This window comes from Bufo bufo, chromosome 3 (genome assembly GCF_905171765.1).
Source record: "Bufo bufo chromosome 3, aBufBuf1.1, whole genome shotgun sequence".
NCBI classification, from domain to species: Eukaryota; Metazoa; Chordata; class Amphibia; order Anura; family Bufonidae; genus Bufo; species Bufo bufo.
The window spans coordinates 478,930,981-478,945,318 of record NC_053391.1 but is presented as its reverse complement, the minus strand read 5'-3'; the positions used below and the strand labels follow the sequence as shown (position 1 = coordinate 478,945,318).

Below are 14,338 nucleotides of genomic sequence, written 5' to 3'. Positions count from 1 at the left end.
GCCTCCCCCACAGAAGGCAAGGTGGATCAGGGCAGCCCAGCTCCCCTACATCCCGCCAGCGCAAGGGTCGCCCGCACGCCAAGTCCCTCTTCCAGCGTCCTGCCACTACGGTGCCAGTAGCTGAAGGGGCAACCCTGCTGGAATGGACCGAGGGTGAAGACGGCTGTGGTAAGAAAGAGGCTTCTCCAGCCCTACGTCCCCCACCCCCCCCCACCCTGGTCTCCTGCGTGCCTAACCCCCATACTGAGCCTCTAGTCCCCTGCTGGATCTATGCTGGCCCCTGGGGTGCCGCAGAGCGGCAATTTCCTTCTGCCTCCCCCTGCCTGGCTCCCATAGACATGCAGCCAGTGGCTGTCTCCACAGCCAGCTACAGAAGCGGCAACTAACATGGGTGGAAATCAGCACAGGCATCTCCTACCGGAGTGTTGGTCAAGGCCTGAGGCTCCTGACGGCTGTGGAGTAAGGCCTCGCCTCCGGCCGACATTGGTAGTCCGGTGCGGCCGGGCGCCGCAAAATCTTAGCCCAGGCTCCTGCCAGGCCGCCATTCCGGGTCCCTGACTCTTCCGACCGGCGGGGTGGGCTCCCGCGGCCGGCAAGCCGCCATTCCGGGCCCCTGACTCTTCCGGCCGGCGGGGTGGGCTCCCGCGGCCGGCAAGCCGCTATTCCGGGCCCCCGACTCTTCCGGCCGGCGGGGTGGGCTCCCGCGGCCGGCAAGCCGCCATTCCGGCCGGCGGGGTGGGCTCCCGCGGCCGGCTTTGGGCTTGACTTCAGCAGGCCCCGGCCGACCGTCGGTGCCGGTCGGTGGGGCTCCGCAAATTGTGGCCCAGGCTTCGCGGCCTGCTGGGCCGCAATTCCGACCGGCCCGCGGGGTGGGCACCCGCGGCCGGTTTGATGCGCCACTCCGCCTCAGGTTCCGGCGGTACATGCCGGGCGCCGCAAATTTAGACCCCGGCCTCACGGCCTGCTAGGCCGCAAAATTCCGGCCTCTGGTGGAGGGGGCGGGAACTTCTCCAGGCGCGAATTTTTCCCGCCGGGAGGTTCCTCCGCCCCCAGGGGATCGCAGCGCCGCCCTCCAGGCCGGATCCATGTTAACCCTTTTGGGTACAGGCCGGCTCCCAATGGGCCTGTATGGCTGGCCCCCCCCCTTTTTCCTGACTATCTGTGCCCCTATATGGTGGCCCCCTTTAGCCTCAGAGAGGCTGTGTTTTTAATAAAAAAAAAAAAAAAAAATATATATATATATATATATATATTTCTATTGGACTGCGCAGGACGCTGCAGCCTCATCAGTAGTGCTGCATGTCTGCATGCCCTCTTTCCACAGGCGGCATAGTGTTGCGCTCCCAACCTGCGTCGGTGCTAGGGCATTTCCCCTTTTAGGCAGTTTTCCTGCCCTCTTCCAGGATACGGCGCTGGCCAAGTGCATGCGGCCCTTCCGTTGGCAGCATTCATCATCTCTCCAGTTATGGTGCCTGCCATGTGCATCCCCCCCCTCCTAGGCGGGATACTGCACTCTCCCTGGCTGCCGGCTGGCCATGTGCATGACCCCCTTTTAGGCGGAATGCTGCACCTTCACCGGATACGGTGCTGGCCATGTGCATGACCCCCTTCCTAGGCGGAATGCTGCACTCTCTATGGATTTGCTGCCGGCCATGTGCGTGACCCCCTTCCATGGGCGGAACGCAGCGTTCTCACTGGATTCGCTGTCGGCCATGTACGTGACCCCCTTCTCTAGGCGGAACGCTGCACTCTCACTGGTTTCACTGCCGGCCATGTGCGTGACCCCCTTCCATGGGCGGAACGCAGCGCTCTCACTGGATTCGCTGTCGGCCATGTGCGTGACCCCCTTCTTAGGCGGAACGCTACACTCTCACTGGATCTGTTGCCGATCATGTGCATGACCCCCCTTTTTAGGCGGAATACTGCACTCTCACCGGATACGGTACTGGCTATGTGCACGACCCCCTTCCTTAGCCGGAACGCTGCACTCTCTCTCATGTGCTATGATGTACTTATGTACTATGTTGCTATGCTGCACTCTCACTGGTTTCGCTGCCGGCCATAGGCATGACTCAGGCAGCATACATACAGCCCTCCGTCTGTGGTTGTTTTCTCGCAGGTACGTTGCTGGCCATGTGCATGTACCCCATACATGGCGGGGTGCTTGCACTCTCGCTGGATCCGCTGTCGGCCATATGCATGACCCCTCTTCCGTGGGCGGTGTACGCACTCTCGCTGGACTCGCTGCCTGCCATGGGCATGCCTTCCTTCCTCAGGTGACATACACACATTCTCACTGACTGTGTTTGTCTCTCACCAGTACGATGCTGGCCATGTGTATGACTCCCATATATGGCGGGTGCACGCACTCTCCCTGGATGAGATGCTGGCCATGTGCATTACCCCCCCCTTTTTTTCTGGGCGGCATGCTACACTCTCACCGGATACCTTGCTGGCCATGAGCATTGCCCTCTAACATGGGTGGAACGCTTGCACTCCCATTGGATACGGTGCTGGCCTTGTGCGTGGCCACCCCTCATTCCATGGGCAGAATTTGGCACGCTCATGAGATTCACGGCTGTCCTTGTATGACTGTGCTGGACTTGTACATGTCCCCCTTCATTGGCAGAGTAGTTGCAATCTCGCTAAATCAGTGTTGGGTGTATTATTGCACACTCACTTAATGCTAGGATAACCCTGTGCATGTTCCCCTTTCACTAGGTGGACCTCCTGCGTTCATGCTGGATTATAGGGTATGTCCTGCTTCTCTGAAGTAGGTACGGCCTTAGGCATCACTCCCTTTTGGGACCTGCCTTTGCACTCTTGCCGACTGCAGTTTGCCAGATACAATTTCCCCCCTTTTCGGGGCGGACTGCTTGCGTTCCATCGCATGCTATACTAGGCTTGTGCATAACTCCCTTTCAGGTTGCACTTTGCAATTTCGTACATGCTGTGGCACTCTGTGGCGAGCCCCCCCTTTCTCGCTAAATTAACCTTTTGCAGTGAGCGGACGTTCTTGTGCGTTGTTTGGGCCGTGTATGCCTTCTCCTCCTGTAGGTGGGTTGGCCTTCTCACTGCTTACGGGCTGCTCGTACGTATGCCTCATCTACTTCCTGCGGCATACTTTTGTTTTCTTGGGATACGATGCCTGCCACAAACCTTGCACTCGTCTCTAAGGAGTTCATTCTGTCCACCTGACCCGGACGGGCTCTACTTGCTCTCTGCTGCACGGAGCTGGGTGGTACTCATTCATTTAGTTGGCCCTTCATCCCAGGGAATGTTCGTGATTCCTAGATGCGTGCCCATTCGTCCTTCCGCGGTATTGCTTCCCTGCGCTAGTGGTCACATGGTCGAGAGTGCGGTTGTCTGGAGCGCCCCTCGAATTCTTCGTTGGCTCTGGCAGGACTGCGGTTCCCTTGCCTGCTGCAATTTCCTCCTCTTCGGATGTAGTGTGGTATGAGTCCTCCCTCTTGGCGCCTCTACGCTACAGTCTGATCTGCTACCAGGTGCGGGCCGCTTTTCTCGGGAAGGTCACCCAAATTCTCTTGGGTGCTCGATTACCCAGGTCCGGAGGACCTCCGCCTTGGGTTCTTCAGGGTATTCTCCTTCTGCGAGGCGGTGAACCGGGCATCTCGCAGTGTAGCAGGGTTCTGCTTTTGAGCTGTCCTATGGCTTCCCTGTTGCCCACTCCTCCGTTCGGTTGGAGGGTGTTATGCCGGCCTCTGTCTCGACTACCTTATCTCGCCAGCTCTGTTTGGCCCCCGCTCGGTACAGATCACTCTGATGTGGCTTCTGTCCCGCCAGACTTCAGAGGTTGTTCCTTCACTGTCCTCCCCTCTGGGGAGAGCATGGTTGTCATGTGGATGGTTCCGGTGTTCCTTTTGGCCTCGTACTGTCTCCCTTGTTCACACTGGCTGTATTAGCTGTGCCGATTTATCGAGTCTACCGCGTTCTGTCCTCCCGCTGAGTGCAGATTGTGTGGTCCATTCTAAGACAATGGTCCTGCTGTAGACTTACCTTCTCGGTAACTTGGGGGGACTACCTTTCGGTCCAGATTGTCCTTTGATCTCCTACACCGGGACTGTAGAACATGGCTACATCAGCATGGACTATAGCCTGTCTTGTCCTGGCATCTGGCGGATGCTGGGCGGACCCTTTTGGTTCCTTTCCGTCTGTCCTTCTGCTCCCCCACTCGGGTGGATACGGGACAACGTTGCTCGGGGGCCGACGGGACCAGTTTGTCAACTTCTGCCCGTGTTACTGGTCTGCGCCTGATCACATTTGGTTTTTCGCCCGCTTGCCAGGCGACTCCAGCGGGTTCGCTACTGCCCGCTCCTGGCTGTATTTCGTCCAGGATCTGTCGTAAGACTTATGTTTTTTTTTTTATCTGGGGTTCTGTGGGAAGCTGTGCATTCCCCACTCTGACTTTTCTCTCCCCATGGTTCTGTCTTTTTTCCAGTCCGGCCTGGACCTGGGACTGGGATTCCTTTACTTGAGGTATCAGTGTCAGCGCTGTTCTTCCTCTTCCAGCGTTCCCCAGCCCTCTGGGCCTGTCAAGACCTTCTTACTCGAAATGGCTCTTTGGTTCCTCTGTACTGTCCTTCGGTACCGCCCTGGGAACTACATACTGAGTTCTCGGCGCTCCAATCTTGTCCTTGGAGCCGTTACAGAAGTTCTCTCTACCCCTCCTGTCCTGTACGGTTGTGTTTCCGTATCAGTCGTGTCTCTGACGGGTGCCTGAATGGCCCCCTTTTTTGTTCTGAGACTTCTGTCTTTTCCCAGGACAGGGCTGTTCTACATTCCGTTCCTTCCTTCTGAAGGTGGTGTTTGCCTTTCGCTTCAACACTTCACCAATTTGGACGTTGTTTGGGCCTTGCAGTTTTTACTTGGAGATCTCCGACTCTTGTCGACGTTCGGTCTCTTGGGTTTCCTGGAGGTCCGCGCTTAGAGTTGACGGACTCCAGGGTGGTTTTCCTCCGCTTTATCAGATTGGCTATTGCTGAGGTTACCGCACCGAGGGCAGGATTCTGCCTTTACTGTCACCGTTCATTTCACCAGAGCGGTCGGTGCCTCCTGGGCCGGAGGCTTTGGGCTTCGGCCATGCATTTGAGCAAGGCGGCCACAGGTCTTCCTTGCACGCTTTACAGAGTTCTACAGGGTGCATACTCTGGCTTCGGCGTATGCTGCCTTGGTCCGCCTGGGTCTGCAGGCGGCGGTTCCTTGATGCCTTCGGGTGCTTCGCCTTGGAGCTGTGGTCCCTCCCCTTTTGGACTGCTTTTGAACGTCCCAAGGTCTTCTGTGTCCCCCAAGGAAACTGGGCGAGAAAACGAGATTTTTGTATAACTTACCAGTAAAATCTCTTTCTCGCTCTTTCCTTGGGGGACACAGCACCCACCCATTCGTTGTTTTTCTCTACACGGTTTCCGAGTTTGTGTTACCCGTTGGGTAGTTGGCTTGTTGGTTCCTTGTTGGACTTTGCCTTTTCTCACTGCTTGGACACGCAACTGGCTGCCTTTCTCTCCAGGCTGAGGGTATAGCTGTGGAGGAGGGGCTTAACAGCTTTCACTTAGTGTCACGCCTCCTATGGAGATGAGCTATACCCAAGGTCTTCTGTGTCCCCCAAGGAAAGAGCGAGAAAGAGATTTTACTGGTAAGTTATACAAAAATCTCGTTTTTATTCATATGTAAATTGGGGTTCGCAAGTGCCCAGGGGCGGCGTTCACCTCGTTGGTGCCCAGGTTGTTGTGCTTCTTTTCGTCATATCCCTGCCCCAGCTTCTTCCTCTGCCCACCCCGCTCTTCCTTTGCGTCCTCCTTCTCAAGTTCTCTGCAGCAAGATCCCGCGCCTGCGCTCTCCATTGCTTGGCCGGGGCATGCGCACCACAATGGGCATCGCAGTGCACATGCCCCGGCAAAGCTATGGAGAGCGCAGGCGTGGGATTTCGCTGCAGAGAAGGAGGACGCAAAGGAAGAGCGGGGCGGGCAGAGGAAGAGGCTGGGCACCAACGAGGTGAACGCCGCCCCTGGGCACTTGCGAGCCCTAATTTACATATGAATAAAAGTCCGTTTTTGCCTTGTGGGAACTTCACAAGAAAACATCAAAGGTACCATTAGAATCATAGACTGCTATGCTAGAGCGCTATGTAAGCGGTCTATAAGGTCACAATCTGGTGACAGACTCCCTTTAAATCCAGATTTGCAGCCACACTCTTTAGTGCTTACACATATACTGTACAGTGTATACCAATCTGAAAAGCTGTTGTTCAGTACAGATTTGAATCATTCAATCCTGTGTAATGACATTTAAAATATCCGCAATAGAAATTTTATTGACCTTGCCTTGGAGATTACAATTTTAGGCCCATCCTGGGCACAGTTATTCCTTTAAAGGGGTTTCCCAGTTTGCATCAACATCCTTTGAAATAATCATTTTATACAGGTAGCTGTCTTTTCTCGCCCAATTTCCTTGGGGGACACAGAAGACCTTTGGGTATAGCTCATCTCCCTAGGAGGCGTGACACTAAGTGAAGACTGTTAAGCCCCTCCTCCACAGCTATACCCTCAGCCTGGAGAGAGAGACTGCCAGTTTTTGCTTAGTGTCCAAGGAGGCAAGACACTCCCTGCTCTGCAGGGCTGCTTTCTCCTTGTTTCAATTTTAGATTTTTACTTTTTTATTTTCTTTTTGTTCCAGATCATCAGGGATAACAGAGACGCACTAGACCTCTCTGTTCTCCCGGGGTTGAGCTGCGCCAGTGCCGGTCACCCGCACTGCTGCCTCCCCCACAGAAGGCAAGGTGGACCAGGGCAGCCCAGCTCCCCTGCATCCCGCCAGCGCAAGGGTCGCCCGCACGCCAAGTCCCTCCCCCGGCGTCCTGCCACTACGGTGCCAGTAGCTGAAGGGGCGACCCTGCTGGAACGGACCGAGGGTGAAGACGGCTATGGTGAGAGATTGGCTTCTCCAGCCCTACGTCCCCCCCCTCCCCCCTCGGTCTCCTGCGTGCCTGACCCTTACCTGGGCCTATGGACCCTTCTGTCCCTGCTAGACCTAGGCTGGCCCTGGGCTGCCGCAGGTCGACATCTGCTCCCTCTCTCCTGGCCTCCAGGACATTGGCACCCTTGTTCCTACAAGAGGAATGCCTAGGGAGCTGCGGAGGTCCGCACCTAGCTGCCCCTGACGGAGGGGTCATGCAGGCGTCCCACCCTCACAGACCCGGTCTCAGGGTCCCCCTCCCTCTTACCGGCCACTACTTCAGGGCCAGAGGGCCCGCGCCTTGCTGCCACTGACCCTCCCTGCTCTCACCGGTCCAGGGGAAAGGTGGTTGTAGCTGCCGGCAGGGGTGAAATCATATGGAGCGCTGTTCTAGGCCAAGGGCCCGCTCCAGGGGTAAAATGGCTGCCGGGTGCAGGGTCCTGACTTCCGGACACCTGGGTGGGCACCGCGGCCTGCAAAGGAGCGCTTCAACAGCCCCGGCTGACCGTCGGAACCTTCCGGTCGGCCGGGCGCCGAAGTCTTGTGTTCCACTTCAAGACGATCCCGCTCTATCCGGGTCCCCGGCTCGCGGGGTGGGCACCCGCGGCCGGTATGTGCCGCTCCGTAGGCCCGGCTGGTACTTTAGGTACTTGCGGCCCCGGTCAGCCGGGCGCCGCTAAAAATTTAGGCCCCGGCTCTTCCGGCCCGCGGGGTGGGCACCCGCGGCCGGTATGTGCCGCTCCGTAGGCCCGGACGCTACTTTAAATACTGTGCGGCCCCGGTTCGCCGGGCGCCGCTAAAAATTTAGGCCCCAGCTTCACGGCCTACTAGGCCGCAAAAATTCAGGCCTCTGTTGGAGGGGGCTGGAACTTCTCCAGGCGCGAATTTTTCCCGCCTGGAGGTTCCCCCGCCCACAGAGGATAGGCCTGTATGGGTGGATCTGTGCCCTGTAGGTGGCATCTGCCTCAGTGAGGCTGTGTGTTTAAAAAAAAAAAAAAAAAAAAAAAATTTATTATATATATGACTTGTGGGCTGCGCAGGACGCTGCAGCCTCATCTCAGAGTGCTGCCTGTATACATGCCCCCCTTCCATAGGCGGCATGGTGTCGCGCTCCCCGGCTGCGGCGCTGCCAGGTTCTTTTTTCCCCTTCTGGGGGTTTTTTTGCCCTCTCCGCGCTACGGCGCTGGTCAAGGTGCATGCTTTTTTCTGTAGGCAACATTCGTCACCCTCTCCAGTTATGGTGCCTGCCATGTGCAGGACCCCCCTCCTGGGCGGGATACTGCACTCTCCCTAACTGCGGGTTGGCCTTGTGCATGATCCCCCTTTCTTTGGCGGCCTACTGCAGTTTCTCCGGATACAATGCTGGCCATGTGCACGACCCCCTTACATAGGTGGAACACGGCACTCTTACTGGATTCGCTGCTGGCCATGTGCGTGCCCCCCTTCCATAGGCGGAACGCTACACTCTCACTGGATTCGTTGCCGATCATGTGCATGACCCCCTTTTTTAGGCGGAATACTGCACTTTCACCGGATACGGTGCTGGCCATGTGCACGACCCCCTTCCTTAGGCGGAACTCTGCACTCTCACTGGATTAGCTGCCGGCCATGTGCGTGCCCCCCTTCCATAGGCGGAACGCTACACTCTCACTGGATTCGTTGCCGATCATGTGCGTGACCCCCCTTTTTTAGGCGGAATACTGCATTTTCACCGGATACGGTGCTGGCCATGTGCACGACCCCCTTCCTTAGGCGGAACGCTGCACTCTCTCTGGATTCGCTGCCTGCCATAGGCATGACTCCCTTCTGTGGACGGCATTCGGCACTCTCACTGGATTCACTGCCAGCCATGTGCATGACCACCTTCCATAGGCGATATGATGTACTCTCATTGGATTCACTACCGGCCTTGGGCATGCCTCCTTCCCGGGTGGCGGCATACATACACTCCCTCGGTCGGTGGTTGTTCTCTCGCCTGTACATTGTTGGCCATGTGCATGACCCCTATACATGCACTCTCTCTGGATCCACCGTCGGCCACATCATGACCCCCCTTCCGTGGGCGGTGTACGCACTCTCACTGGATTCGCTGCCGGCCATGGGCATGCCTCCTTCTGGTGGCATACACACATTCTCACCGACTGCTCGCATTCTCCCTGAATGCGATGCTGGCCTTGTGCATGATTCCCCCCCCCCCCCTTCCTTTTCTGGGCGGCATACTACGCTCACCAGATACGTTGCTGGCCTTGAGCATGGCCTCTAACATGGGCGGAACGCTTGCGCTCCCCTTGGATACGGTGCTGGCCTTGGCGTGACCACCCCTAATTCCATGGGTGGAATTTTGCACGCTCACAAGATTCAAGGCTGTCCTTGTATGTGCTGTACTGGACTTGCACATGTTCCCCTTCATTGGCGGAGTAGTTACACTCTCACGAAATTTCGGTGTTGGGTGAATTGTCGCACACTCACTTAATGCTAGGATAGCCCTATGCATGTCCCCCTTTTCCCTAGGTGGACCTCCTGCGTTTCCGCTGGATACTGTGTGGCCATGTGCATGGCGCCTTTCTGGGCGAAGTATGGTATGCCCTACTTCTCTGACGTAGGTCCGGCCTTGGGCATCTCCCCCTTTTTGGGGCAGGCCTTTGCATTCTTGCCCACTGCAGTTTGCCAGGTACATTTCCTCCCTTTCGGGGCGGTCAGTTTGCGTTCCATCGCATTCCATATTAGTCTTGTGCATAACTCCTTTCAGTTTGCACTCCCGTAGATACTGTGGCACTCTGTGGCTGGCCCTCTTCGCGGTGTTATATTTTTGCAGTGAGCGGACGTTCTTGTGCGTTGTTTGGGCCGTGTATGCCTTCTCGTCCTGTAGGTGGGTTGGCCTTCTCACTGCTTACGGGGCTACTCGTACGTAGCCTCCTTCCTCCTGCGACATTCTTTTTCTCTTGGGATACGATGATTGCCGCAAGCCTTGCACTATTCTCTAAGGAGATCATTCTGGTGCAGTGTGGTATGATTCTTTCCGGATTGGCGCCCTCGGTGCTTCAGTCTGATCTGCTACCAGGTTCGGGCGCTCTTCTTGGGGAGGTCACCCAACTTCTCTTGGGTGCTCGCTTATACAGGTCCGGGGGACCTCCACCTTGGGTTCTTCAGGGTATTCGCCTTCTGCGTGGCGGTGAACCGGGCGTCTCTGTGTAGCGGTGTTCTGCTTTTGAGCTGTCCTATGGCCTCTCTGTTGCCCACCCCCCCCCTTTTTTTTTTGTTGGAGGGTGTTATACCGGCCTCTGTCTCGCCTGCCTTTTCTCGCCGGCTCTGTTTGACTCCCACTCGGTACAGATCATTCCGATGTGGCGTCTGTTCCGGCCACGCTTCAGAGGCTGTTCCTTCACTGCCCTTCCCTCTGGGGAGAGCATGTTTGTTCATTTGGATGGTTATGGTGTTCCTTTTCAGTCTCCCTTGTCCACACTGGCTGTACTAGCTGTGTGCCTAGTTACCGGGTCTACCGCTTTCTGTCCTCCCGCTGGGTGCAGATTGCGTTTTTTCCATTCTAGGCAATGTTTCGGCTTTGGATTCACCTTCTCGGTAACTTGGGAGGACTACCATTTGGTCAGGATTGTCTTTTGATCTCCCACACCGGAACTGTAGTCTGTCTTCCTGTGGTGGCTACATTGGCTTCGGCTTTAGCCTGTCTTGTCCTGGCGGTTGCTGGGCAGACCCTTCGGTTCCTGTCCGTTTGTCCTTCTGCTTCCCCACTCTGGGGGGATACGGGACAACCTTGCTCGGGGGCCGACGGGACCAGTTCTACCGACTGTTCTACCCGTGTTACTGGTCCGCGCCTGATCATTGGGTTTTCACCCGCTTGCCCAGGCGACTCTAGTGGGCTCGCTAGTGTTCGCTTCTAGCCGAGTTTTCGTCCAGGATCTGTGGTAGGACTTAGGGCTTTACCTGGGGTTCTGTGGGAAGCTGGGCGTTCCCCCACTCTGCCTTTCTCCATGGTTCTGTCTTTCTCCAGTCCGGCCTGGACCTGGGGCTGGGACTCTGTTGCTTGAAGTATCAAGTGTCATTCCTGTCCTTCCTCTTTCAGCGTTCCCCGTCCCTCTGGGCCTGTCAGGAACTTCTTCCATGGAGCGGCTCTTGGGTTCCTTTGTACTGCCCTCCGGTACCGTCCTGGGAACTACATACTGGGCTCTTGGCGCTCCAATTTTTCCTTGGAGCCGTTACAGAAGTTCTCTCTACTCCTTCTGTCCTGTACGGTTGGGTTTTCTGTAGCCATCGTGTCTCTGACGGGTGCCTGAGTGGCGGCCCTTCTTGTTCCGAGCCTTCTGTCTTCCCCCAGGACAGGATTGTTCTCCATTCCGTCTCTTCCTTCCTTCTGAAGGTGGTATTTGTCCTTCATTTCATTGAGGCAGTCGTCCTCCCCTTCCCCCCCCCCCCCCCCGGGAACGGACACTTCACCGATTTGGACGTTGTTTGGGCCTTGCAGTTTTTACTTGGAGATCTCCGACTCTTGTCGAGTTCGGTCTCTTATGTTTCCAGGAGGTCCGAGCAAAGGGTTGACGGCCTCCAGGGTGGCTTTCTTCCGCTTTCTCAGAGTGGCTCTTGTTGTGGTTGCCGCACCAAGGGCAGGGTCCTGCTTTTGGTGTCACCATTCATTTGGCCAGGGCCGTCTGTTTTTTCCTGGGCCGGAGGCTTTAGGCTTCGGCCATCCATTTGTGCAAGGCGGTCACTGGTCTTCCTTGCACACCTTACCGAGTTCTACAGGGTGCATACGCGGGCTTCGGCGTATGCTGCCTTGGGCCGCCTGGTCTGCAGGCGGCGGGTTTTTTTGATGCCTTCGGGTGCTTCGCCTTGGTGCTGTGGTCCCTCCCCCTTTGGACTGCTTTTGAACGTCCCAAGGTCTTCTGTGTCCCCCAAGGAAATTGGGCGAGAAAACGAGATTTTTGTATAACTTACCAGTAAAATCTCTTTCTCGCTCTTTCCTTGGGGGACACAGCACCCACCCATTCTTTGTTCTTCTCTGACTGTTTCCGAGTTTGTTTTACCCTTAGGGTAGTTGGCTTGTTGGTTCCAATTTTTTGGACTTTGCCTTTTCTCACTACTTGGACACGCAACTGGCAGTCTCTCTCTCCAGGCTGAGGGTATAGCTGTGGAGGAGGGGCTTAACAGTCTTCACTTAGTGTCACGCCTCCTAGGGAGATGAGCTATACCCAAAGGTCTTCTGTGTCCCCCAAGGAAAGAGCGAGAAAGAGATTTTACTGGTAAGTTATACAAAAATCTCGTTTTTGTAATGTATTTCTTTCACCTTTATTGTTCCTCTTATGTTTTGACTCTGGTCACATGACCATGTCCATGCAGATCTTCAGCTTTGATAGGGCGGTGTTTATGGAACTAGCTGGGTGGGAGGAGCTATAAACTAGCTGGGTGTTGTTACGGGAGGTGCTTGAGTTGTGGTAGAGAAAGCGGACTACTAAGGGGCTTTGTATTCTAGTCAGTCAGTGGGTGTCTGTTGCAGGCTTTATTAACTATATGCATTTTTGGAGTGATCGTTCAGGGTCTTTTGTCACATAAGATGGTAATTCAGCTGTTAAATAAACAATTGTGGAAAATTATTTTTTGGTGGAGACATGGCTGCTGGAACCCCACACGTTGTATGGGAAGGAGTTGCATGACGTGGCAGGCTAGAATGTGGGCTGTACTTCATGCAAATCTTTGGGATGTTCGGCATCTGCCAAGTGGGAACAGTCTGTGGGTCCCAATGGCCTGTGGACAGGTGATGGATTTTGACATCTGGAACACCCCTTTCAAGGACTGTTTGAATTCCCAGTGCCCCTTCCCTGTATTTTTAGATTACTTTAATTTACATGACCCAATTGGACCTCACTAAAGTGGTCTGGCATGTTTTGGTTGATTCACCTTTCACTTGCATCATTTTTTTTTTTGCTGATATCGGTCTATCTCATTGAGATAGATATATAGATATAGATATATATATATATAATATATAATTTATTTATTTTTTTCCCCTCCAACTTTCTTTCAAGTTTACCAAAGAAGCTGCAGTGTTGGAAAAAGTCCATATGTCACCATTTGCGCAAGCAGACTCTGAGAAAAGATCACCTAAACGGATGGTTAAGGATACAACCATTTCAGCAACCTTGGAAACACATGGTCTCTTGCCCACAAAGACACAGAAGAGTTAAAAAGATAGGTTTTAAAAGCTCTCCACTGTGTGTAGATTTGTTTTCTGATGAGCCGGCGCCGTCTTCTGCTCCCAATGATGCTGCTTTGAGACCACCGACATCTGAGCTCCACGAGTCCAGCACTAAAGCAACAGAGCAATGTCTTACTGACGCTGATGACATTGATGATATATTCTCGTCAATTGGAATTTAACAGACTTCACTATGTGTAAGGATGAATTGTTATGGGAAGCAATAAATGCACAGTATTGTATACTAAAGGGTTCTTGGCAGCATATTTTTTATATTGGGTAGTCTAAAGACAAAGTAGTCCTCCCCTGCATAAAGGAAACAGGACGGATCCATTATGCAACCCATAGACTTCTATTCTGACGGAATGCCTCTAAAATGCCTCCGTCATTCCGTCATAGAATTGCGTTATGGTCCGTGGTAACGGAATCCCTAACGCAATTCTGCTTTTGCCAGTAAACAAATCGCAAACTAATTTCAAAATATGAAATTTGCTCATCTCTAGTAATGACCTTTTACGACCCAGTGTTTATGACACTCTGTACACCAGGTCTGCCTCAAAATCTTTGTATTAAAATTTCTTTTCGGGCATGCATCCTAGCAACTTCATATTACCTCCATCCACTCCATCCTACTGTCCCCCACACTTGCATAACAAACATGGTGGAGGCAATGGCAAGATGGCTTATTTAACTTCTCCCTATTACTGAGCTGGTATAGATTCAACTTTGATACCGTAGAAGCATAAACATGGCCCGAGTTCTCATGAGGAAGCACATGGCCCAAATATGGATTAGGCCACCTATTTCTTTGATGTATATCACAAGATAGGGATTTTATGTGTGACCTCGGCTGGAGAGGATGCTAACCATTTCCTGAACCCTCTAACAGTTCGGGTCTGTGAAAGAGTTGTGTAGGACCCTAACACTATCTTCAGGTTTTATGATATGGGGTCTCTGTGTAGGCGGTTCCATCTTACTGATTTTATGGCTACAATGTCCTGACCTGGCTTTGGGAAGGGGACACAGATGAGGTGATGACCCACTACAAAAATGTGAAGTGAGGGGTTGCCTACAACTAACAATTTTGATATCTGGATACCTCTATCACCACACGCATCTTTCTTGCAGAATACTACATTCCAAAGTCATGAGCAATAAGGC

At 54.2% G+C, this 14,338-nt stretch overlaps 1 protein-coding gene across 2 annotated transcripts in view; it reads left to right on the top strand.

Annotated features, from left to right (window-relative positions):
- Window positions 1-13,415, top strand: part of NEPRO (nucleolus and neural progenitor protein) — a 29,998-nt gene extending 16,583 nt beyond the window's left edge. For both annotated transcript variants that reach the window (XM_040425245.1, XM_040425244.1), the window contains one exon: window positions 13,008-13,415. In XM_040425245.1, coding sequence (XP_040281179.1) covers window positions 13,008-13,359 — 352 coding nt within the window. In that variant the 3' untranslated portion in view covers window positions 13,360-13,415. The remainder of the gene's footprint in view (window positions 1-13,007) is intronic.
- The last annotated feature ends 923 nt before the right edge of the window (window positions 13,416-14,338 follow it).